This window comes from Trypanosoma brucei (assembly GCF_000002445.2).
Source record: "Trypanosoma brucei brucei TREU927 chromosome 11 chr11_scaffold01 genomic scaffold, whole genome shotgun sequence".
NCBI lineage: Eukaryota > Euglenozoa > Kinetoplastea > Trypanosomatida > Trypanosomatidae > Trypanosoma > Trypanosoma brucei.
Window position 1 is genome coordinate 3,691,274 of NT_165288.1, and position 24,634 is coordinate 3,715,907.

A 24,634-nucleotide genomic window follows, 5' to 3' on the forward strand; every position below is an offset into this window, starting at 1 on the left:
AATGTGGAGCCTTGGTGCTGCTGCTCTCTCGTTCGTTTTCATTGATGCCGTTTACCTGAAGGGAGGGGAGGGGAGGGGGGGGGACGGGGGGTTTATATCAATCTTTCCCATTCACCAGCTTAAGCCTCGTGTTGCATGGGAAGAAAATATCTTTTGACACTACCCACTGAAGTAAAGGAATCACGAACTTCTATTTGTATATATATATGCGTATGCGTGCGGGTGTTTGAATATATTGTATACAAGCAATAATAACTAAAGTTTATCAGTTTCTCTCAAGTGGTTATTTTTGAGGATCCGTGTAGGTTTGTGTTTTCTCTTTCCCTGCACGCTGCGCTGAGGCGCAGGGTTATGTACAAGGGAATCTGGCGGGTGCTACGGTATAAAACATTGTGGATCAACTCTTTTTTTTTTTTTTTACCGTCGTTGGTATACATTATTGTACCCGGCATGGTATTTTGCAGTACGAGTTGTATGAAAACATTTCATTTACAAATATATATTTTTTAAATGCAACTTTCCCCTGTTTTCCTTTTTTTTTAAAAAAAATTCTTTACTTCTTACCCATTAGTTTCCAAGCCGAATACGCGAAACGCAGTGCTTGTGTGCTTGTGTGTGTGTGTGTGTGATTTATTAGTTGTACAGGCGCCCGTCAGAAGTACTGGTGGTTGTATAGTAGGTATATTATTCTTTTAATACCTCCATAGTGCTAATAAACAAAACAAGTGGCTCAGTAAACTCTTTAACAAAACAAACAAACAAACAAACAAACACACACACACACATACAGGAAAAAAAAAAGAGAGAGAAGGAGAGGGAAAAGCGGAAAGGTGAAACAAAGATTTGGGTTTGTTTGTGTGTTTGTGTGTTTGTGTGGGAACATGTCCATAAGTCAAGTGGATCTCGAGCACTCGCCTCATCCCGCATTTCAAGTCGCCACCTTCTCAGCTACGGATGAATCCGCTGAAGGGGCCGCGACATCTCCTGTCGGTGACGGCGAGTGTTTTGGAGGTGTCCGCAACGGCGTGTCCACCAACTCCATAAAAAGTGCGGCGGAACTTCTGTCAGTGCATCAGAAAACATTGATAGATATTAGTCTAACATTTCCAGCAAGAGCACCAACATTAGATTTACTGGATATGCATGGTATTACGTTAAGTCGCCGTACGTTGCGAGCCGACTTGCCAGATCCCGATGGAAGGGATGCGGCATTCAGTAAACTTGAGGAGTTTCGGTTTGGAGATGATCATTCAGATGATCCGTCAAACCTTTGACATGTTTCTCTCTCTCTTTTTTTTTATTTAAACTTTTCCCTTCCCTTCCCTTCTATTCTGTTTTTTTTTGTAAAATGATAATAGAAGAATAAATTATTATGCATTGTGTCCGTATTCGACTTACTGACGACACCTTTTTTGGTATTCCTTTTCCTGTTTGTATATTCTGCCTCCACTTTTCATATATATTTAGTTACATCTATGAATAATTTTTTTTTTGTCCAAAAGTTTCTTCTTTTTTTAAAAAAATTTTATTTTGATCAAGACGCGTAACGTGATTATATATAAGTGAATTTACTGTTTATTATTATTTTTTTTGCCAGTGTTGTTATTTTTGTTGTTGTCTTACTTATTATCTGAGCGGTTACCAGTGTGGCGTAGTTAAAAAGAGTTTTTTTTTTTAATAATTAAAAAAAAAAAAGAAAGACAGCTCCGCAGGTGTGGAGAAAGAAATGATATGATGAGAAGATAAAAAGGAGTGGGACAACAAATGTCAACAGATTGACTGTGAGAAAGTGTTGTTATGAAAGGAAGTTTTTTTTTTTAATTATAAAAAAAAGGAAAAAGTAGAATAATTTGAGTGAAGGAAGTAAAGGATTAATTACATTTTTTGTTTTTTTTGTTCTTTTAATGAGTCGAAGCCACCACAGTCTTATGCATGTTTTTTGATTCATATAAATAAATAAACATTCCATTATCTACTTATATGTTTGGGAAAACGTCCAGCGATTTATGATGGAGGGAAGTTGAAAAAGTAAAATAGATGAATAATTAAATAAATTAAATAAGAAGAGAAAGTGATGTTTGGTGGAAGGATTAAAAAAAAAAAGTAAATGCTTCAAATAAAATATATACCAATTAAAGGAGATGCAAACACTCGCGTACCCTACGTAGTTGGGAAGGGGGAGAAGGAAGTAAATAAATAAGTAGAGAGAGCGAGAGAGAGAAAAAGAAAATGAAGAGAAAAAGTGAAAGTAAAAGTTAAGGAAGAAAAAAAAAAAGAACAGAGAGAAGAGAGGGAGAGAGCAATGGAAGGTGACGCGCCGTTTCCGTGTTGTTTGTTTTTTTTTTCCCCCTCCTTTTATTTTATTTCATTTTATTTTATTTTCTTTACTTGTGGTTGAGTGGAAGCGTTCTTTCGGCGGCTATAAATATGTTATTGTTTTGTCGTGTGCGAGTCTGTACTTATGCAAATAAGTATAAATATACAATACATAAATATATGTGTGGCACGGTGTGTTAGGGTTAGGGAAAGGGGGGGGGAAACCAAAAAAAGAGGAAAAAAAGAGGATAATAAATATTATAAACTGTGACATAACGAATTGTTTTTTTTAAAAAATAGTTGTCACAGTTGTTTTCTTTTCTTTTTCTTTTTTGTTGTTCTACCCCATTTCTACCCATTATTCAGCATGAGGGAACATATATTTATTTTGGTGGTTTGATTCCTCTTTTAGTTTTTTTGACTTTAATTTTGTATTTGCGAACGTTTGAACACTTTCTTCATCTAATGTTGTTTTTTTTTTCAAATTTTCTACTTTTGTGACTATGTTTATACTTGACGGCACCACATAAGCAAGATTCAGCCGTTACTTCTTTTTTTTTTCGTTATGAACTGTTGTTGTTAAGAATAACATTTTATGTTTATTACTGCTTTTTTTTTCTTTTTGTTCGATGCCCGTTGCATAATTGTGGTTTTGTGAAGCGTACTGATTTTGTAGTGCTGCTACAACCTCGGGACGTAAATGCGGTGAAACATCATTGGGTTAACACCTTTTCTCTTCCATTTTCATTTTTATTTCTCAAATAGTTTCTGTTTCTTTTTTTTTTTGTATTACCACTCACCATTATCTTTTCCATTTATTTGTTTATTTTCCCTCCCCTCCGTGTGATCCCTCAAATATTATTTCTGCGAACATCAATTTTTGTTTTTATTGTTTATTATTAATTTTGAGGATAGGGAGGGGAGGAGGCGGTTGAAATGCCGAATATATGGTAGAGAGGTGAGAGGAAAAAAAAAAACGAATAGGGACTAAAAAAAAAAATAAAGTCTTGAAAAGATAAGGAAATATTGAATGGGGCGATGGTGACAGGAAAGGAAAAGAAAGGGAAGGGAAACGCCGCTTATTTTTTCCTTTTTTTTCTTTTTTTTCCTTTTTTAGTTTCGTTATAAATTTTAAATTATGAATGGAGCGATGAGGTGGACCGTATGGTGATGTTACCGCACAAAACGGGGAATGAAAGAAGCACAATAAAGAAAGAAAAAAAAAGAAGGAAAATGGTTAATATTCATGTGTCTTGCATATCCTGCCTTTTCTTTTTCTTTCCTCTAGAACATCGTAATTCGCATTCTGTTGAACAAACGAAACTCTTTTTTTCTTCTTTTTTCTCTTTTTTTTTATTCAAAAAATTCTTTTCTCTTCTTTTTAATTTATTTAACGTATTTATATATTGTTGTTTTCATCTCCTTTTGAGATGGTATCAGTTAGCACACACACACAGAAGTGTCAGCTACAGGTAGTTGGAGATGAACTAAAAGAGAGAGAAAAGAAAAACTAACAGCGAAAAGCGATGGGAAAGTTTACAGCGGTCGAAGTAGGTGAGCAGAAAAAAGCAACAATAAAAAGCTTAAAAGAAAAACAAAACAAAACAGAAATAACAACAACAACAACAACGAAATATTGAGTAAAAAAAAGAAAAGAGGAATTGTCATCACAATTATAATTATTATTATTGTTGTTGTTTTTTTAAAGAGAAAAACAAAGGGAAGTAAGTACGATAAATGAATTGAAATACAAGAGAATATGAGGGACCAGAAAAAAGTATTTTAAAAAAAATTTAGTATTAATAGTTGGAGTGACGTTGAATGGAAAGGGGTGAGGTGTGAAGTTATTTAAGGAAGAAAAAATGTATTACACCAAGTAAAGAAGAGGGGAATGTTTTTGCATTTGTTTGTTTTTTTTATTTTTGTGGGTGCAAAACAGAAGGGTAATTCGTTTGTTATTTTGTTTTTTTTAAGTACTCAGCGATAGCTGAAGTGCGGGGTGTATATATATATATATAAGGTGGGTACGATTCGGGGAATGGTAAAAAATTAAGAAAAAGAAAGGATATCATGCAAAATAAACCAATGAGCTTACCGATGACGTTTTTTTTAAAAATCTAAACAAAAAGAACACTTTTGTTTATTGGGAACTTGTTTTTGTTTTTTTTTATTTTTCCTTTGTTGATTACTGTCAATATCTTCTTCATTTTGTTGTACCATTGTTATCAGGTAAAGTTAATGGCTGACAAATCAATTGGGTTGCTTATGCTTCCATCCATCGCATTTGATGAACAACACACCAACGAATATCTGCTCCCTCATCTTCTTTTTTTCTTTCTTTTCTTTTAATGCTGTTATTTCATCAGTGACATCTCATTCCATTCTTTAAAGACTGTTACTTTTTGTTTTGCATGTCAATTTATATGCTTATTTCCCCTTCTTTTCTCTTCTTTGAAATGCCGTTTTGATTATGTCAGCGCGCGTAGGCACCAATCCGCGTACTTAATGCTTCTCGTAGCGCTGTTTATCGCTGCTGTTGTGGTGATTATCGTGCACCATTGTGCAACCACTCTCTTTCCACATATTCAGAAGATGTGCGATGCAAGACACAACCGAGTTACATGTACCGAAGTGGATTATATTGTCATCGGTGCGGGACCCGGTGGTATCGCCGCTGCTCAACATCTCCTGCAGCATGATCCGCAAGGCCGCGTGTTAATTGTTGAGCGCGGTGAGGATCCTTCACCAGGTGGTGTTTTTGCATCTCTTCATAACTTTTTCCAACCTTACGATCTTTTATGTCACACTTTAGACCTTGTGGGGTCGAGGTTCGGCGAGTTGTTTTACATTCGGCATCCCCTGCGGAGGTGTTCTTCCGCATCTTGCAGTATTTGCGATGATGCCTCCATCTCAGTTTCTCCGAGGCTCTCTAACTTTGTCGAGCATCGTCGCGGATGTGGACTCGGAGGGACTTCTATCATCGACTGGGCCATGTACTTTCCGTCTATCCCTGTGGAGCCCGCTGCACGGAACCATGCGGGTTTTGAAGACCTTCAGGCGGTGCCGCATCGACTCGCGCGGGGGAGAAATCCGCTTTCATGGGCCTTCGCTGAAGCGGCTGCGGTTGTAACGGATCGTAGGGGGTCACCCGCAGGGGCGGAATCATCTGTGGACAGAAAATGCGGGGATCAACCTTCTCTGTTGCGTATTGATGGGAATGGACGCCGCATCTTTCTTTTTAATCACATGCTGAAGAATGAAGGTGGTCGCTTAACCGTTTTATCGGGCACGGAAGTCGTTGGCATGACAACTAGTGATGATGGCGAAGCCATTGTGTGCGTTAAGTGCAAACCAAAAGATCAAGAACCCTTTACTGTGAGTCTTCGGCGCGGTGTTATTCTGTCAGGCGGGACTTTTGGGACGCCAAATCTCCTTAAAGGAGTTCTTTCAAAGCCACCTGGACCCTATCTCTCTCGAGATTCTATTGCTGTACCGTTAATTTTCCAAGCACTTCCCGGCCTCTCGGACGACAGGGTGAACATACATTCCTTTGTTGCTCATACGGGTTTATGGTTTGGAGGCCGTGGTCCTTTACTGAACCCCTTCTGCGACACGCTTGCAACCATTGATGTGCCTTCGTTAGGCCCACGAGCAAAGTTAGTAATATTTTTGCTTCCCTTTGGTGGTCGCGACTCGCTTGCATATGGCCGATTGGGGTTTAATTACGTTTTCGGCGCATTCAGGGAAGGTTTCACAATGCTCATAACCCTCAGTGGTGTTGAAGACATTCGGTTTGATGTGAGTGATACTCAGAAGGAAGGTGCGACGGAAGGAAGCAATGCTCACTTTTCTGTCATTGACGAGAAAATGAGGCACAAAGTGTCAAATGCATTCATAGATGGCATGGAATTTTGCCGTCAAGTTGTTGCGGAGGCCCCACTTAGGTATCTTACGACAGGTTGTGAGGCGGCCGATGTCATGCTGTTCCGTGACGCGGTACAAATGAAAGAATACGTAAGGGTTTTGTGCCCATCTCGGCGTAAACTCACTGAAGGGCAGCGTGCCCATGCGCGCGGCGTCCTCTTATGGGTTAAGGAGATGGTGTCGCGTCAAGATTACATGGAAGAATATGTTCGACGCCACGCGATGTGGTTGGGGTTTGCAAGTGGTGGTTGTGAGCAGGTGCTCCCGGCTGACGGGGGTCTGCGCGTCGCATGCATGCGGAATCTTTTTATCGGCGATTGCACAGCGGTAACAGACGCGATGTGGAGAGCTGGCGGTTGCGATACCCTCCGTGCGGGTTCAGTCGCAACGGCTGTGGCTGTAGGAAAGGCGGCGGCTGCCGAGCTTCTATCGATTTAGATGGTAAGCACATTACAGAAGGAGTCGTACAGATGTCTTTGAGTATTCATAGTGGAGGTATGGTTGTGATCGAACGATGTTGTCGCCGTTTTTGTAACGCATCCGTCGGCACCTATAAGAATGTTTTTGTTGTTGGTTTCAGCACTCCGTTCCTATATGAATGAGCGTAGTTGAAATATATATATTTTTATTAACTGCTTTCAGCTGAATAATTTCGTGTTTGCTTTCTTGTGTTGCTTTCATAGCGTTGCAGGTCCCAACAGAAACACAAAGTATTGGCACTGTGCTACTGGCCCACGCAGTGTGCGGTGGAAGTGTCGCCGCGCAGTCCCTGGAGTTGCAATAATGAAGACGGGTGCGTCCTGCGTTGAGCATCCATCGAGCATGCCCGATAAGGTGTTTGCTGCGCAGCTACAGTTAATTTGTGAGGCACTAAACACTTCGGGCGAAAACTCGGGCAAGTGGGGAGGACGTTTGGAGGCCCTTCGGCAACTTGAAGTCTTTTCCAGAGCTGACATGTCGAATCGTCGCGATTTCATGATGCTTATGAATACTTTCGTGAAGGTTCCCCTTCAAAAACACATTGAAGAGGATCGTGCTGCGCTAAGCAACGAAGCATGTCGAGTGGTTACATCGCTGGCTAAACACTGCAGCAACCGCCGCGCGTGGCAGGCTGTCAGTGAGTGGTTTATTCAACCGCTCCTTAGGATTACTGTGCGGAAGAAGAAAGTATTTGTGGATGCTGCTGTGGAGACACTGTGTAACCTGGCCAGGACAAATAGTTTTGGGCCGAGGGCGTTTGCAGAACTTCTTCGTGGTTGTACCGCCGCTCACGCAGCGACGCGAAGTTACACTTTCAGCGTACTCCAGCTCTTTATACAACAATGTAAGAACAATGAGGGTGAATTTGCCCTTTCGCCATACCTTGGCGATGTATGCCGAGTGTTGCGTTCGGGGCTGTCAGATGCTGACGCTCAGACGAGGCGGTGCGCGCGTGACTGCTACTGGAATTTTCGTTCTGCAGAGGCGGAAGCCGCAGAGACATTGTATAACGAACTTGAAGCACCTGTAAAACGTATGTTAGGACAGGACCGGAATAGGTTAACTATCGAGAATATGGTTCCTAAGATTGACAGAAACCCCACTACTGCCGCAACTCCTGCTTCTAAACTTGCCCGCGGGACGGATCGTGCCCTCTCGACACCGCAGGAGGAACCAGGAGCAGTGGAAGCCGCTGCACCTCCGGAGAACTCGAAAACTAAGGGAGAACCCGAGGCAGGTGGGAAAGCCACTGAGGAGTGTGGGCCCGATGTACTACTTGAGTCTCTTTCCAGTTCTGCGTGGGAGGAGCGTTTACGAGGCGTGCGTCGGGTTGTGGAAGACTTCCCGTATCTCCGGCATAAGGAGGAGTGCGTGAAGCTGCTGGTCGTTCGACTGAATGACTCAAATGGTCAAGTTGCGCTGGCGGCCCTTGAGGTGTTGCCGCTGGTTTTCCGTCTTGCGCCTTCGTTGTTCAAGGCTCTGCTACCTGAATTAATCACCTCACTACTAATCAATGTGAGTGAACGCAAGGGATTCTCAGGGGTGTCAAGGAGACTTCTTGTTAGTACCATTAGAGCTAATTCCATTGACGATGTGATGGATGCAATTTACTGCGAACTGCGGAGGATTGTCTCTCCGAGCCTGAAGGTACACGCTTTAGAATACGCCAAATATCTGTATATCGACAACGCTGTACACTTTGCGCAACTGACGCCGATGCGACGCGCCGTGGAGGAGCTGCTGCCGATTATACAAACTGAGGGACCCCACAACCTCGTGCGTAAATCAGCTGCTTCAGCACTCACTGCCCTGTACGTCACTTCTAGGGGTACGTTCATACGCGTTCTGTCACATCATCTTTCGCCTAGTGACTGTGAAAGTATAGTTGACGAGCTTCAATTGGCAATTCCGCACCTCGGACAGGAGTGTCGTCGTACTTTGACTGGACAGAAGCCGCTTCCGCACCCAGTGCCGGTTGTGCGATGCGCGTTTGCTGACATTTTGACAAAAGAGGACAGAACACCACCAAAGGATGCGAATGCGAAGGAGTTAACGGTGTCCAAGTCGACTGACCGTGGAAATGCTACACACAGTACCATTCAAAGACCTTCTACAGCTTGTGCGAAGGGAGTTCATGACCGCCCCCCTGAAAGACGAAGTAACAAAAGATACCTCGGAGAACGCAAGGTTGCCAGTCCAGCACCTATGGATCGGCGGAGATCCCCCATGGGTAGGACTTCAAATGGTGATGGTGTTTCGCCTCTGCGTGGTAAAGGCGCCACTCACCACGTTCCAATGACTCTGCCGTATGCACTTCCCATTCACGGTGGGGGCAATGACTACAGCCCAGCGGATTTGTTAGAATGGCTAGACAGGACGAACGTCTCTACCGACACTCGTGATATTTTGGATGCCATTGCTTTTGCGATTGCGAAAAATCCCTCATCGTGGGGGGAAGTGTTTAACCGCCTTCTCGTTCTGTTAGAGAGGCTCATCCCCGACTCGTGCGAGCCAAGTCATACGGTACGTTTTCTTGCTCTTAAGGTGCTTCATACAGTGGTGGGAAGTGGAGTCCTCCGTCAGGCTGTGAATCGATCTCTAAAGCGTATACTTCTTCTTGTGCGCGCGGGGATTGATGATGTGTTCCCAGAGGTTCATATGGATGCTGCGGCAGTCCTTCATTTGATTATCAACAGCGGGTTGTACTCAACTGATCATCTCCTCAACGCTGTCGCTATGACTTTGGACACGTGGTTGCGGAGCAATAAGGTGGGTTACAGCAGCAGGGGTTGGTTGACGATGTTAGAAGCCATTAAACATATTTTCTTTCAACTTGGATGCTCAGCCGTGCTAGTTCCGTGTGCCTTCAAGGAATATGCAGAACTGAAAGATACCACCCCGGGTGTTGTGAGCGAACCAGTTCTCCACCGCGTTTGCAGTACTGTGGTGTCTGCCGTTCATCATAGCGTCCCTGAAGTGCGTTTAACAGCGGTTGTTGCTTGTGTTGCTATTTGGATGACATTTGACACTGCTGCATTGCCTTATTTTGTTGATCTCACAGCAAGCCAACGGAAACTTATTTCAATGTACTTCACAAAGTTGGCCGATGTTCCTGTGGATGATTTGAAGATTACAAATACTGAACGCGACATGACGAGTGATATGCGTGCAGCCGGACTGCCATATGCCACTCACCTGTAAAGTTACACCTTCAACAAACGTACTGCATTTAGATTTATAGAATGGTAAATCCATAGAAGAAAGACAATGCCATGTGGCACTTGCTGCGTCGCGGCTGCTTTGACAGAAGATGTGACCACATTCATCTAATGCTTTTTCCTGGAACAAAACTCTCCGACTTATCGGCTGCTTTCGCACTAACTGCACGTACAACTGACTGGTATTTTTCGAAGTCTCTGTTTACTATTTGCATCACTCGTTGTGCTCCCAAGGTGTTGCTTCTTGCTATTCCTCTCCTTTCTATTCTTGTGTGTGTGTGTTTTACGTGCGTTACCATTTGGCGGTGATGTCCATCTAGAGAGAGAGGAGAGACGCAACGAATAGTGACACCGTAAGCGTTTTTTTTTTTAAAGGAAAGAAAGAAAAACTTCATTCTTGATATTTAGATAATATATTAAACCGTTACATTTACGTAAATTGAGGGCGCGAATTCAACAGGGGTAACAGAGGACATACTCAAATGTCTTTTCTTGTGTATGCCGTTGATGGTGCCGACCGACTGACACTCCTCGGACCTCCAACACCCGAGGGCCCAAATCTTAAGCAAGTGGCATTAAGTTACATTCAAGCACCGAAGGTGGCGAAGCGGAACGCCACTGGTGAGTTCGGTTCTGAGGATCCCTGTGCGTTTGAGGCGGTGGAGTTGATTCGTAATACATTTATTGGTAAGCCCGTAAAATTTTCGGAGGACTATGTAATTGACGTATTGCAAAGGCGAGCAGGGAGATTAACACTTGTTGACGGGGAAGATGCATCAATCCTACTGTTGCGCAATGGCCTTGCCACCGTCCCTGAACGCATTCCCCAACGCATGGACAAGGAACTGTTTGCAAAGTACACCAAACTCATGAGCGAAGCGAAGGCGGCGAAGAAGGGTATTTTTGCCCCTTCTGCCTCAAGCCGCGTGCGCACGCTCACTGACTTGAGCCCAGAGGAGAAGATAAAACTTGCAGAAAAACTAAAAGGAAAGGAGGCTCTGGTGCGCCTTGAGCATGTGCTGCTTCCAACTGTCCTTGTTGTATCAGGAGGGGATTTTGGCGATGCACAGGTTACTGTGCACATGCCGGGCGTTACGGTGAAGGACCCCGACTGTGAAACTGTATCTCGTGAAAGCCGATACCACGTGGAACGATTTTTACTGCACCGGAGAGTGAAAATCCTCTTTGAGGGTGCCGATGGTTACGGAAACATTCTCGGTTCCGTCACTTCGTCAAAAGGTTGCTTCCAACAGGAACTGCTTTCTCGCGGGTTGGTGAAGCTTAACGGCAATACGCTGGGGAGCACGAAGTTTGCCGCTGATATGGAAACTGCTGAGAAGGAGGCTCGTGAGAAGTGCGTAGGGATGTGGAAAAATCGTGGTGAATCCGGTGCTAGAGTCCCTCTCAAAGTGGTTGGTGGGGCCGGTGTTTCTACCGCAGCTGCAACGGGAGGTAGCAGTGCTTTGCCAGTTTCCAACGCCGCCACTGCAGCTACGGTGGTATATAAAGGGCCCACACAATTTACCGCCTCAATCGTTCAGATTATCACCGGTGACACACTTGGTGTGCGACACGAGGAAAGCGGAGAACTGATCCGTGTGTCACTTGCCGGCGTGCGTTCTAGCAAAAATATCACTCGAGAACAAGATGGGCGATCCCCCGAAACTCGTGTCACTTACGGTGATTATGAGTGGGAGGCCCGTGAGTTCCTGCGGGTGCATTTTGCTGGCAAGCGGGTAACAGTAAAGGTTGAGTACTGCCGCCAAATTGCTGAAACGGGAGAAGTTCGACCAGTGGCTCTGATTACCGTTCTCGAAACAGGGGAGAATGTGGGTTCGGCGTTGCTTGAGACTGGTTATGTTAACTTCTTCCTCGGCAGAAATGATATATGTTCGGCGGCGGCAGAGTTACAATGCGCCAGCGAAAGGGCGGAAGCAAAAGGTGTTGGTGTACATGGTAAGGCCCCGGCCCCGGTAGTGAAGGTACTCGAGTTGGTTCACTTAGGGAGTGCGCGTGGAAAGTACTACCTGAGCTTTCTTCAGCGTGGGATGCAAGGAAATCGGCCACCGGTGCTGAAGGGCATCGTCGATGTTGTAATTGGTGGCAGCTCCCTTCGCGTGTTTGTCCCGAGGGAACACTTTCAGATACCGGTGAAGGTGGCTGGTATAATCACACCCATGGGAGCAGCTGGTGGATCATCGGAAGGCGGTGAACCGTTCGCTGAGGAGTCCAAAAGATTTGCCGTAGACAAACTTCAACACATGGAGGTTGGCATTCAGGTGCACGCAGCGGACAAGGTGGGGAACTTCATTTCGTCAGTGACGCTCCCTGATGGCACTAATTTTGCTGTGGCTATGGTGGAGATGGGTTTTGCAACCGTTGCGAATGCCGATCGCCTCCCGCACAATCAACAGCTTCTCGAGGCTGAGGCGAAAGCGAAGGCGGAGAAGAGAAACATCTGGTCAAATAACTCATCCGTCCCCCAACGTGCCGCAAAGCTCGAAGCACAGAAAATTCGGACAGGTCCCATACGTTACACCTCATCGAGTGGTCCCAAGGCCGAGTTCCAGCAGTACATGCTTTCCGAGGTTGGTGAGAATGGTTATTCCGTTTACTTGCAGGAGGCAACTGAGGATGTTGAGAAGAAATTGTTCACGATGCAGGACCTTCTCGGGCAGATTTCTTCCAGTAGCACGGAATACAAGCCAAAGAAGGGTGAGCTCGTGGCTGCACTGTACAAGACAGACAAAACATGGAATAGGGCCAAGGTGGTCCAAGTCAGCAAGAAGGACCCAACTGTCACGGTTTGTTTCGTTGATTTCGGAACAAAGTCAGAGATTCGTTTGAAGGATGTTCGTGCGATACCGCGTGGACCAGAGTTTGCCATCGCGCGCGATTCAGCCCCACTTGCTCGCCTTGTGAGACTCGCGTTCCTGAAGTCAAAGATTCATACTGAAGCATACATTGACTACGCTTGTGACATCGCTTACGAGTACACGGATGGACCTGTTGTTGCTAAGGAGGTTTATCAGGACCCTGAGGGTAATGTTTACTGCATTGTAAGTACAAGTGAGAATTCGAATTCCCTCAATGAGGTGCTGCTTCAGCGGGGTGCTGCGGTGCTCGATCGGGCTGCGGAAAGTGTTGATCCTGAAGGGCATAAGCGCCACGTTACTGCGCAGAATGTTGCAAGGAAAGGCCACAAGGGGATGTGGCAATATGGTGATATTGATAACGAAAGCGACGAGGATAACTGATTTTTTCCCCTCCTCCTCCCCTCTCGTATCTGGTGGTTTGACAAATTATTGAATGAGACACCAACGAGGGGTGAAGCGTAGGACGTGTTAACGACGGGGAAACTTTATTTGGATTCCTGGGTGTCTTTTTTTTTTTCTTCTTTTTGTTTCTGTACCCTTGTCACATTTTTTTTCGCATATCTTTGTGAAGGAGTCTGGTCACGCCTTCACAGAAGTTTTCGGATACGTGCACGGATAACTCTAATTTGTTTCCCTTCCCTTTTCAATTATTTGTGGAGCTACTATACCTTGAAGTGCGCTCCTATTCTGCGGGGGGGGATTTTTTTTTTTTTTTGAGGTGAGGTAATTTTTTCGCACATTTTGTGCGCTCGGCCCCTTTCCTATACCTTTGTTAAAAAAAATATGAAGGGGGGATATTGCATGAATTGTATCAAACGGTGAAGAAAACATATTTTTTGAAATATGCTTTCTTGATTCTTTCTTTGTCTTTATTTATTTTTTTGATTTGCTGTAGCGAAGAGGTATCTTTGTGAAGGAGAAGGAAACATTGTTGTGCCTTTTTTTTTCGTAGTTGATCGAGCAAAAATCGTTCGAAAAGATAGAAATTACATGTCTGCAATCCCTTACTTGCAAAAACAACTTCATGAGCTTACGACGTGCCCGCCAGCAGGGTTTCGTATAGAGTCGGAAGATATTTATGTGTGGACCGTTTGGTTTACTGGACCTCAGGAAACTCCTTACGCCCCTGGTGTTTACCGTGCTGAGCTGCGGTTCCCCAAAGACTTCCCGATGGAGCCCCCAACCTTTAAAATGTTGTCAAGCATTTGGCACCCGAATGTTTATCCCGATGGTCGTGTGTGCATTTCTATTCTTCATCCACCCGGAGAGGATGAGATGAACAAAGAGGAGACTGCCATGATGCGGTGGACGCCAATTCAGACTATACGGTCCGTACTTCTTTCTGTTGTTTCACTTTTTAGCGACCCCGATCCCAAGGACGCCGGGGCCCCGGCCAATGTTGAAGCCTTAGTGCAATACCGCAAGAACCGTGAAGAGTTCAATGAGCACTGCCGTCGGCTAGCAAACAAGTCGCTGTCGGAGCTTCCGGAAGATTTTGTGCCCATTCCTCAAGAGGAACCACCCGAGCGACCTACAAACTACGCTGCCTCCATAGCAATGGGGTATGATGACGACTACGAGGTGGTGGTGTGCGATGCTCAAAATAAGTTTCCTGACGAATTGAGGCAAGTACGGGAAATGGCTCTTGCACCTGATAAGTCTGATGCTGAACTTATTGATATGCTCATTAAAGTGAAGGGTGACGTGGCAACTCTAATGGAGGCATTGATGTAGCCGTATTTGTTTACGCAGACATGAGCTGCGTGACAGAAGAAGTGTTCGTGCAGAGCAAGGGTACAGAGCGGAAATAAATTGTGTATATGTATGAGGATATATATATATATATATATATTTGTGTGTGTGTGTGTGTAACATAATGGTGCAGGGATGTAACAGATAAAAGGGAAAGCAATAAGAAGGTAAAAAAGAAAAAAAAATAAAAAAAATAGGTGATGTGGGGAAAGGTGAGAGATGTTGGAGGAAAACAATGTCAAACAGTAGTTTCACTATTGTGACCAAAGTGCACATAACCTGTTCACTCATCCCTTGTAACCTTCTTCAACTTATTGTTGCAATAGCGCTGAACGGGCGGGAGCTTCTCACGTTTCCGTTTTTAGGGCTATGACGTTATCTCAACACTCACAACCCTAAAATCACCGGGTACTTCTACCACCTTCTTCCCGTTTCCTCTTTTTTTTGTTTTTACTGATGTGACGCCATCATCATTTTTCCTGTTCAAGAAATGAAGACTCTGACAATTGCTGGTTCTTTTTTTGAGGTCTTTTTTTTTTTTTGTGTTTCCTTTTGCGCACACGCGGAAGATGACGTCTTTTGAAGCGATGAGCGGAAAGGAGGGGGAAAAAGAAGGCGGGATGCAACGGATGAGATGCGAAATAAATAAATATAAATATAAATATAAATATAAATATATATATATATATATATATATACGACCCTCATATCAGAGGTATTACGTTGACCCAATTGTCAGTACAGAGTGAGGGACAATAAGTGAAGGTTGCGGTTTTTTTTCTTAAAAGTTTCGTACTCATATTTTACTTTCCCCCCCTCCCCACACCTTTATGTCAATATCTGCACGTGTGTGCTTAAATGAAACAGAGCGGGCTTGGAAGAAAAGGATAATGTGGAGACAGGGGTAAGGTAGAAATACTGGTATGTGTGAAAGTGCTGGTGCGTAGACTGAGAAAAATGTGCAAAACATAAAGTAATGAGGGAGTAAAGAGATGATGGATTGTTAGGAAGATCCGGGGAGAACGCAACTTAGAGAACAGGAAAAATAAATATAAATAAATATATGTATTCGATGTGTGAGGAGGTGTGAAATGGTTTCATTCGCCTGTCAAATATAGTTTGAGTTGATTCTTTCCCCCCTCTCCTTCTACTCGTTGCTGATTTTGATGACAATTTTTTAAGTTTTAACTTTCTTACTCCGCCTTCTCCCCCTCGTCATTGGTGCCGCTTCCGTTGGAGCGGTGTGCAACACTTTCGTGTAAGCCAGTTTGCGCGGATGTTAACTATCCCACTACCTTTGTCCCTTGTTTATTTTCGCACTGTACTCCTCATTACTGCGTTTCCTTGCAATTATTTCGCCTGCGCGAACGACACCGAACGTCTTCCCCCCTTTTTTCTTTGCCTTCGCACAGCTTCACGCATGTCACAAAGATCGAGGAAAGTTCCCACGGAAGGTGGTGTTTTATCTGTTAACAGCGGAAGCGGTCTTGCAATATGGAACGAATTACAGATACAACAGGAAAATTGGGGCGGTAATTTGGGTTTGCCGGCGAGGGAGCCTGGTGCCGTAGTGGAACTCGCCAGCACAGAAGGGAAAATTGTAGTGTCGACCGATCCGGAGCAGCGTAACATTTTCAAGGAGTGTATTTTGGGTTTGAGTGGTTCTGTAGGGGATATCACGTGTACAGATTTCGAGGTGAATTGGAAGCGACCGGTGGAGATATTCGCTCCGTTTCGCCCTCTAGTGCACCGTAATGTGACTCCCTTTTTTGATCCGTACGATACGGAGCGGGTGATTGGTAGTAGGGTTCCAGCTATGACGTCTCCTTCACGAAGGGCGGATTCAAAATCAAGTGCGGCAGCAATTCCTTTGCACATTCAGTTCCCTGAGATTGTGACGACCGCAGAGTTTCCCACTCCTGAAGCCCCTGCCACTGAATCACTGGCTTTCTCTGAGGAGGGGGTTGTTGGGCAATACCGCAAGGTACAACCTCTAACGCAGGCTTATGATGTCGGCCTTGAATTGGGTTGCGCAGCAACGCCTGCGGAGGCTTGCGGGTCGCGCTACAGCACGGACCTTCGCCGCCGGCTTAACCAAGCGGATGCTATTTCTCGCTTGTCAGAACCTCCACCGTTTGTGATGGACGCTTTCAACACTGCAATCCGATTTGTTGAGAGTGAACAGAACATCTTAACGAAGGGGAACTACTTGTGGGAGCTGATCCACCCACATGCCCCAGGGACGTGCCACCCGGTTTACAACCCATATGGAAAATACGTTGTTCGACTTTTCATTGACGGCTACTTTCGTCAAGTGCCGATTGATGACTATCTCCCCGTGGATGCTCTTGGTCGGCCATTTTTCAGCGTTACGGCGCAAAAAGAAATTTGGCCGGCACTCATCGCGAAGGCTCTCTTCGTGGCTTTGGGCCCAAACAGACATTTACTCTTTACTGACTCGGAGGCCATCATCGCATGTTTGTTAGGTGAATGGGTGCCGCAGCGTATTAACCCTCGAACTCAACCCGCAACGGCATGTGCACTGTTATTGAATGCCCGAAAAGATCAGTTGTACAACGACAGTGACGCGACGCACTTCTCGGCGTCCCAGGTGCTCACTCCGGACAAGGATAAGGGTGTTTCAGTGAGCACACAAGAACAGTGTAACACATCTCCTTGGGTGGATAACCAAATTAATGAGAGACCGGCTAGCCAAAGTAAGCGGGCGTCAAGACTGGAGACATCCTTTGCAAACGGCGCGAACAGTCCCTTGAGTTACGACATATCGGTTACTAACGTTCCAGCCGTTCCTGAGACTCCGGTTATTTGTGCTGTTGGAGTTCTGCCACATGACATGCGGAAATTGTACGTAATACACAAAGTAGTTGTTTTTCGGGATACCCTGGCCCTGAAAATTTCGACGAACCCACCATCAAGCATTATAGAACCGAAGGAGCTCACACTAGATAATAAAGACGAGGCAGTGCAGGGCTTGCTGCACCATCCATCTTGCGGTGATTTGGATCAAAGGGGAACCGGTTGGGCGGCATCTCAAGAATCAGCGGTGGCGTCATCCGCGTTTTGGGTCACCTTTGAGGAATTGGCAGAGTCACTAGACATAATAATTTGGCGGCAACTAGGTCAAGAGAGTCCATTTACATTTAATAGTCGAATTACCTATACAGATACTTCAAGTCATCCCAGGAAAAAGGGTGCCGCTTCTGCTGCAGCCGCTGCAACTACTGTGGCACGACAGACTGTCGTTCGGTGGATGCACATATCATCCAAAGCCCCAGAGCAGATTGCCATTGTTAATCTTGGGGGAAGCGCATCATGTCGTGCTGCAAGTGCTGTAATTGGTTCTCCCACCCCTTCTTTATTGGCTGCGGCGCACCAAACTCCGGCGCTGTCGATGATGGGGAGCGAATCGAGCCAGCTGAAAGCATTATCGGGAGAAGGGAGGGAGGTGCATCTCGATTTGTACAGGTGGGATCGAGGTGATGTGTTATGTCGTGCGGCCTCTTTTGCGTGCGAACCGAGTAGGCTAGAATGCATGCTCCACACTGTACCGGCCGGTTCACATGTGTTTCGCGTGACGGTTGTTGGACTAGAACCCCAGGAAGTAGTGGGCCTGTTTTCGACACGGAATTTTATACTAGGAGACGAAAAGGAAGCTCTTCGCTCAGCTAATATATTCAAAATGAGTGATGCAGGTGCTCATCCCGGGGTGGAAAAACCCAATGAAGAAGTTATATGGTTTAAGCACCGCTTTGCGGTGAAGGAACCAACAATTGTCTCCTTTGTTTTGAGCACGCTCGAAAGCGGTGAAGAGCTTTCGATGTACCGAGATATGCCTGGGGCTAGCGGGAAAGAGTCGAAGGGAGTTAAAACGCGCAACACAAACGTAAGGTTACATTCAAAGGAGGCTGCCGAGGGTTCCCCCCCGCGGGGGGCGCACGCAGAAATTATACCGTACTGCAACGTTTTGTTGGTGGATTTGGACGCGGGTACTTCAAAGCGTGGGGCGGTAGGCCATCTCGTGCGGCAGCGTATTGAACCCAATCAGAGGGGATATCTTGTTATGGCCTATGCGTTGGTTGAGGCGGACTCCATCTCATTTTCGTTGAAACCGGCAGATTTGTGTGCCGACTCTCCTTTAGAATATGGCTCGCCACGTGAGAAGGAAACCAATGGTCTCTCTCCATGCGGCGACAAAGGCCCCTTAACCCCCTTTGGAGTGAGACCGCATCTCTTTTCAAAGGGATGGTGGCGGCTTGTGGTGCTTTCTAGCGTTCCATTAGATTCATACAGGGCAATACCCAAAGATACGTGGTCGTTTGCCGAAAAGGGGCAACTTAAGCAAGGATCTAACGCCCTGCTCTTTTCCTACGCATGCACCGTGTCGGATCGTACGGATATTACTTTACTTCTTGATGTTCACTCACAGAGACCCATTCCGTTTCGTATCAAAATATTTCGTGCCGGTGTTGAAGGTCCACCAGTGTTTGTCTCCGAGGAGTGTGTTAACCACCTCTTTGTCCCACACGTTGCTGTGGACGTTCCTGAAAAGGTGAAAAACGTCGCGTATATTATCGAGGCGTGGTTAGATAAGGAGAAGGTGGAGGAGTGGGAGCGTATGCGTCGTCTGTCTCAGGAGTTAAAGTTTCTGCTTGCGGCTGAAGCAGCCAGAGTGAAGGCGGAAATGAAGCAACAGAAGGAGCTTCAGGAGTATCATGAGGATCCTCGTGCTTTTAAAGAACGTCTTTTGAATCAAGAGATGGGACCGGTCGAGAACCTTGTTCCGACTCCTTTAAGGGAACAAATGTCAGTGTCGTCTAAAAAAGGTCGACCATCTGTAGATAAGCGCAGGACGCTGAGTAACGCTGCGCCCAGTAGGCAAACGATTGTGAGGACCTCTGTAACACCCTCCACGCCAGCCAGTGCCGTCGCCGTCCACATCGATTCTATTGATCCCGAGCTTGTGGTAACTTATGACCTCAGGCTCTATTTTTCCGCAAAAACTGATGTCAAGTGTGTGGCCACTGGTAAGGATCCTCTGACGACTATGCGGGGCCTTTGGGTTCCACCAATTGATCCTCTTTTTGGGGAAGCCCCTCCGCTCTCCGGTGGTCGCTCGGGAGGGCAGCGTGGGAAGCAGAAGGATTCTTCTCCATCTCCTGAAGAATTATACAAGGCGGATCAGGGCCGTTTGAGCCGTCAAAATTTTCTTGAAAATCCCAGGAACCTCCTTTTTCCATATCTTCCACAGGGTGAAAAGATACGAGGGGTTGAGGAGAGCGCGCCGAACGCATTAGCAAGCACCCCTTCCATAGCGTTAGTGGTTGGGGTAGAGGATGAGCCCAACTTTTTGCATGCCCCTATTTTGGATGAATCAGCCCATCGTGTTCAACATTTCTCTCTGTACGCTACGGAAGTGGTACCACCAACGCACGGTTCACCAACGCAGAGCGCTTCCGGTGTTCCTTTTCTGCGAACTCGGTCCCCCAACGGCCGAATTGCACCGCCAACCTTTGGGAACAATCCGCCTCCGACGGATGATGACGCTCTTGCAATTGAACTGAAGACGCCGGTAAACGAAGTGTGTTTGTGGCTTGGTGAGGAACTCAGGCGGCAAGAGGAAAGACGTGCGGAATGCAGAAATGGAATAAAAACCCTAATGCGCGAATATTGGGAAACTCGAAAACCCGGAGCCGCAGTACTGGCGCTTCCCCATGCGAGGGAAGATGAGGGCAACAAACGACCGAGACCACGCTCGAAGATGTCGAGCTAAATGTATGTGGTTGGGAAAAGTTTACCGATTTGTGACACCTTTTTCCCCTTTTCTTTTTATTTTTAGACCGGTGGAAGCGTGCCATCGTACAACAGCGTCGCTATTATTATTATTATTATTATTTGTGTGTATGTGTGTGCGTAGGTGTGTGCCTGCTTGTTTTTGTTATATTCTTCCTTTTTCCCTCCCCGCTAATGTGAACAGCAGGTGACTCGTATACAATGTAATTTAGTGACTCGCGTTCGCACGCATTTCAATTGGAGGTATGTGAACTTTTTTTTTTGTTCAGCCTCCTTTTTTTTTTGTTGCAGTGCACTCGTTGAGATGATTTGCTCGTGCGTTCATTACGTGTCATAAATATACGTGCATCGGTCTGTTTATATTTGTGCATTTGTAAGAAGTATTGTATCTGTTGTTGGTATGTAACGTGTTGCACCGCGTCGGCAACTCATTTCCCCCCCTTTATTCTTTTATGCTTCTGCGCTTTTAATTCTCCCATTTTTCTTTTTCTTTACGTATGTGTCTATTTCCTCATCCCCTTTCTGCAACGATACTGCGGTAACGGGAACAATAGGACTTTAGGAGACAAAAAGAGAAAATAAAGCCACACAACGGGTAAGTGTGAAGGAAGGGAAACAACAGAAGAGTAAAAAACAAAGGAAGTGAAAACGAAGCAAGGAGAAATAAAAGAAAGGTCAGCGAAAATTGGGAAAAAAGTGCAAAAAAAGAAAAGGAATTAGAAAGCCCCCAAACAAAAACATACGTTTATAGAAACAGCACCTATCAAGGAAAGTTAGAAGGAAGGAAATCCGTCCAAAAAGAAAAAAAAAGAGGTTGGTGCCAGTGACCGCAATCATAATCGCTTTTTGATCTCTCAAGGACTTTCCACAGGAGGAAAGGGAAAGGAGGAGAGAAAAGCACATCAGTTTGCGAGTTTCTTGCATAGCGTAGAAACAGAGAGAACGAGAAAAGTGTTTCTGTCCCTAGTGATTTAAATAAGAGGAAGTTGACGCAAAGGGAGGAAACCAAGAGGAAGTGTAAAAGAGAGAGAGACGGAGGAGAATATATATATATATATATAAATATATATACTGTGTTTTTGTTTTTGAACTTTATTTTCCCATATTCGATAACCGGCGCGATTGTTTGATAAATCACTTCTGTCGTTGTGTTGATTGATTTGAATCCCTTGAAAAGTATTGAACCCGGAAACATCCGTCGGTTTCTCTGCACAGAGCTGTACGCCTTGTGCTGAAAAGCCGCAGACATTCAACCATAGGTATCCACTTCAACCCGAGCTTGTGCATCCTCCACGTGAGTAATGGACAGCATCACTGCAAACGATTACGATACGGAGTCAATGAAAGGTTTGTACAATGTCACACTCGAGGTTACAAAGTCCCCCTCCGGGGTCCATAGTGACAACAATGGTGACGCCGATGAGGCAGAAACCAATAAAGGCTACAAAAATGTCAATCCAGATTGTGTGAATGCATTAGCCGCCAATAACTCTCGCAAGCAGGAGGAGAAGTACCTCGCGATGTTTAACGATTTTAATTCACACAATCTACTCGATGTCCCAGATTCTGCGAGTCCGCCAAGATATCAACCAACTCTCTCAGGTGTGGATTACACCTTTTCCTACGTGGGGTCATCCCCCTTCGCCTCTGTTGTGCAAACAAACGATGCAGATGGTACCCCGGAAGGAAGAATGGAGCCGCTTTCAGACGCGTACCCTTCTGCTAACGGAAACGCACATCAGTCGTCGGCAAATGAACCGTCAAACAATGCGCCCTGCGTTTACGCCTCCATTGAAACATCTCCACTGCAAGGCCGTCGTCTTAATTTTCGAGCGTTTCTCACGAAGAAAACCGTCCCCACTTCGATTATGAAAGAGGGCCAGGCTGGAGTGTTTGTTGGGCAGCTTCCTTCCACTTACACGGAGGAGGATACTGCTGCGTTGCTACGGGCGATTGGTGACGACGCGGGTGTACCAGTTCACGTACGAGACGTGAAGAGTCACAACCAAAGCCGTACATGCGCCTTCGTAACAGTCAATCAAGGGGCTCTGCAGGTGCTACTTGGCTATTCGAAGCGTGTTTTGTGTGATTCCGTTTGCGTATGGGTTGTAGAACCTGAGAAGGCACAGTATCTGAAGGACTTTGTAGATGGATTGGTGCGGGAGCGATTGCGTGGCGTCCCGAAGGCAGCACTTGTGTTGGAACAACTCACACCGCAGTATGTAAGAGGGCAGGCTAGTGGCGGAAAGGAGTGGAAAGGTGCAAGTCCCCATGGAAGAGATGTTATGGGTCCTGTGGATGGTTTCTTTATGGCAATGCCCACTATGATAACTTCCACCGCTCCTCCACCACCGCCGCCCAATGGCTCCGAAGGCCAAGTTGTCGCAGGCACTCATATGCCGATGAGTGTTTTGATGCCTTCGTGGGGAGCCGTCCAGCAAACGGCGGGAAGACGACCCACCGCTGCTCCTAACGGGTCGCAGGTGGTGGGTGCATTTCCTGGTGCTAATATTTATGGTAATCCAGGTGCTTGCTTTATTGCGGTACCTCCACCAGGCCCTGTTGCGGCTCGTTCACAGCAAGTGAATCTTTGCGTGATGGCCCCGGGTACGGGCGCTATGCAACCGGTGCCATATGTAACAAATTATGCCGGTGGAAATATGTACGCCCAAGCCGCCACTGCTGGTAGTGCCCCTGCTACGGTAACTATGCAACAGGCGGGTACGAGTGCATCACCCGTGCAAGTTGGAATGGGTGGTTTCGGCCAGCAGGTTGCAGGTGGCTCTACCGTATATTTGCAATCCGTCCCACCTTATGCGTTACATCAGGTATTGCAGCAGCCGCAACAATAGGGGGAAAGTGTGCGTGTGAGTAAAAACCTGCCCTTCGTCCTTTCGACTCATGTTTGCGTATATAAATATATATATATATATTTATTTTTATATGTGTGTGTGTTTGCGACATTTGATGGTGGAAACTATTTTGACACGAAACGCTTTTCTTTTCTTGACTGTATATTTACGTGATCGTACACCACTTCTTGTGCTTTTGTTTTTGTTTTTCTTGTTATTTATGATTCGAACAGTATTTGGGAAAGTTTGTTGGTTTGTTTGTTTTTTGTCGATATTGCTTTTTGGGAGTATTTTTGTTTTTTTTTTGTAGAAGATGATACTAATGCTAAACACAAGGGATATTTGTAAATACAGCAAAGATATGAAGTCGAAACAATAACAAAGAAAAAAAGCTTTAAAAAAAAATCACTCTACCAGCGTGAGCATCTTACAGAGTTTGGAGCAGTCGTAAATTTCCTCTTTTATTTGGTTGATCAAATCATTTGTCCTTTTTTTTTCTTTGTATCACTTCTATTTTTTCTTTATTTCTCGTTGAAAGAGGACAGAGACGAGAGGAATTCGCTGCTCTAATGATGTTGGGTGACTCAAAGGAATTGTGATTTCTTTTTTTTTTTCCTTTTTTCCTTTTTTTTTCTTCGTTACCTTATTTGAATGGGAAAGGGAGGGAAAGGATGAGCGTTTGAAATGAAGGAGAGTTGAGTCTGACTCCCCCATTCCTTCAAAATATTATTTAAAAAAAATGACAAATAATATTTAATAACTAATATACGATAAAGTGAAGAAAAAAATGGGGATAATTTTTTTTTTTATTTAAAACAAAGTCAAGAAAGAAAAAAAAGAAGGAAAGAAAATATCGACAATAGTGAACACGCTGCCTGTCGATTTTTTTTTTCTTTCCTTCTTTTTTTTCTTTTCTTTCATTTTCCTATTTTCTTGTGTGGGATTTGTGACGGTGGGGACATCACCCCAACTATGGGAACCGTGGGATATAATTTGGGAAGTGAAATAAATAAATAAATGGAAAAACTCATCGCACTGTTGTGGATAAAAACAATACCAATGGAGTGAATGAGTAAATTGAAAAAAAAATCAGATTTAAATAAATAAACAAAGGAATGGGGGAAAATGAAATTAAAATAAGGGAAAAAACAAAAATCATCCCGACAGCGCTTGAGTGGGTGAAGACGAAGTTAAAGCATAATTAATGGGAGAAGGGAAGAGGGAAAAAATCAATGGCGTACGGAATATATAAATAAATTTAATATGTAAGTTGTAAGATGATATATAAATAAACAAATATATATATATATTAACACATACAAAAAAGGGCAAACGTAAAGTGAGGGGTATGTGTATGTTTTGTATACGTGGAGTGCGGTAGCTTTGGAATGAACGAGAGGGAAAA

General features: G+C 44.9%; 6 protein-coding genes across 6 annotated transcripts, besides 26 other annotated features; all 6 read left to right on the forward strand.

Moving 5' to 3' along the window:
- The first annotated feature begins 57 nt into the window (after positions 1-57).
- Positions 58-91: a microsatellite.
- A 511-nt stretch (positions 92-602) lies between these two features.
- Positions 603-628: a microsatellite.
- Positions 629-748: 120 nt separating this feature from the next.
- Positions 749-789: a microsatellite.
- A 720-nt stretch (positions 790-1,509) lies between these two features.
- Positions 1,510-1,532: a sequence feature (AT_rich).
- Positions 1,533-1,665: 133 nt separating this feature from the next.
- Positions 1,666-1,695: a sequence feature (AT_rich).
- A 113-nt stretch (positions 1,696-1,808) lies between these two features.
- Positions 1,809-1,833: a sequence feature (AT_rich).
- A 207-nt stretch (positions 1,834-2,040) lies between these two features.
- Positions 2,041-2,062: a sequence feature (AT_rich).
- A 112-nt stretch (positions 2,063-2,174) lies between these two features.
- Positions 2,175-2,300: a sequence feature (GA-rich).
- Positions 2,301-2,353: 53 nt separating this feature from the next.
- Positions 2,354-2,386: a microsatellite.
- Positions 2,387-3,394: 1,008 nt separating this feature from the next.
- Positions 3,395-3,431: a sequence feature (T-rich).
- Positions 3,432-3,639: 208 nt separating this feature from the next.
- Positions 3,640-3,698: a sequence feature (T-rich).
- A 178-nt stretch (positions 3,699-3,876) lies between these two features.
- Positions 3,877-3,977: a sequence feature (A-rich).
- An 844-nt stretch (positions 3,978-4,821) lies between these two features.
- Positions 4,822-6,678, forward strand: Tb11.01.5760 (hypothetical protein, conserved; the record flags this gene model as incomplete). Its single annotated transcript, XM_824380.1, has 1 exon — positions 4,822-6,678. The coding sequence occupies one exon, from the start codon at positions 4,822-4,824 to the stop codon at positions 6,676-6,678; it is 1,857 nt and encodes a 618-aa protein (XP_829473.1).
- Positions 6,679-6,851: 173 nt separating this feature from the next.
- Positions 6,852-6,872: a sequence feature (AT_rich).
- Positions 6,873-7,023: 151 nt separating this feature from the next.
- Tb11.01.5770 (hypothetical protein, conserved) lies at positions 7,024-9,921 on the forward strand (the record flags this gene model as incomplete). The annotated part of the gene is made up of 1 exon (XM_824381.1): positions 7,024-9,921. The coding sequence occupies one exon, from the start codon at positions 7,024-7,026 to the stop codon at positions 9,919-9,921; it is 2,898 nt and encodes a 965-aa protein (XP_829474.1).
- A 499-nt stretch (positions 9,922-10,420) lies between these two features.
- Tb11.01.5780 (hypothetical protein, conserved) lies at positions 10,421-13,195 on the forward strand (the record flags this gene model as incomplete). Its single annotated transcript, XM_824382.1, has 1 exon — positions 10,421-13,195. One exon carries the CDS (start codon positions 10,421-10,423, stop codon positions 13,193-13,195), a length of 2,775 nt encoding a protein of 924 aa, XP_829475.1.
- Positions 13,196-13,804: 609 nt separating this feature from the next.
- On the forward strand, positions 13,805-14,548 carry Tb11.01.5790 (ubiquitin-conjugating enzyme E2, putative; the record flags this gene model as incomplete). The annotated part of the gene is made up of 1 exon (XM_824383.1): positions 13,805-14,548. One exon carries the CDS (start codon positions 13,805-13,807, stop codon positions 14,546-14,548), a length of 744 nt encoding a protein of 247 aa, XP_829476.1.
- A 96-nt stretch (positions 14,549-14,644) lies between these two features.
- Positions 14,645-14,666: a microsatellite.
- Positions 14,667-14,712: 46 nt separating this feature from the next.
- Positions 14,713-14,760: a sequence feature (A-rich).
- A 447-nt stretch (positions 14,761-15,207) lies between these two features.
- Positions 15,208-15,264: a microsatellite.
- Positions 15,265-15,607: 343 nt separating this feature from the next.
- Positions 15,608-15,631: a sequence feature (AT_rich).
- Positions 15,632-15,842: 211 nt separating this feature from the next.
- On the forward strand, positions 15,843-20,357 carry Tb11.01.5800 (calpain-like cysteine peptidase, putative; the record flags this gene model as incomplete). The annotated part of the gene is made up of 1 exon (XM_824384.1): positions 15,843-20,357. The coding sequence occupies one exon, from the start codon at positions 15,843-15,845 to the stop codon at positions 20,355-20,357; it is 4,515 nt and encodes a 1,504-aa protein (XP_829477.1).
- A 101-nt stretch (positions 20,358-20,458) lies between these two features.
- Positions 20,459-20,480: a microsatellite.
- A 501-nt stretch (positions 20,481-20,981) lies between these two features.
- Positions 20,982-21,093: a sequence feature (GA-rich).
- A 326-nt stretch (positions 21,094-21,419) lies between these two features.
- Positions 21,420-21,448: a microsatellite.
- A 230-nt stretch (positions 21,449-21,678) lies between these two features.
- Tb11.01.5820 (hypothetical protein, conserved) lies at positions 21,679-23,229 on the forward strand (the record flags this gene model as incomplete). The annotated part of the gene is made up of 1 exon (XM_824385.1): positions 21,679-23,229. One exon carries the CDS (start codon positions 21,679-21,681, stop codon positions 23,227-23,229), a length of 1,551 nt encoding a protein of 516 aa, XP_829478.1.
- Positions 23,230-23,287: 58 nt separating this feature from the next.
- Positions 23,288-23,322: a microsatellite.
- A 506-nt stretch (positions 23,323-23,828) lies between these two features.
- Positions 23,829-23,865: a sequence feature (T-rich).
- Positions 23,866-23,949: 84 nt separating this feature from the next.
- Positions 23,950-23,997: a sequence feature (AT_rich).
- A 25-nt stretch (positions 23,998-24,022) lies between these two features.
- Positions 24,023-24,045: a sequence feature (AT_rich).
- Positions 24,046-24,111: 66 nt separating this feature from the next.
- Positions 24,112-24,164: a sequence feature (T-rich).
- A 308-nt stretch (positions 24,165-24,472) lies between these two features.
- Positions 24,473-24,542: a sequence feature (AT_rich).
- Positions 24,543-24,634: the final 92 nt, after the last annotated feature.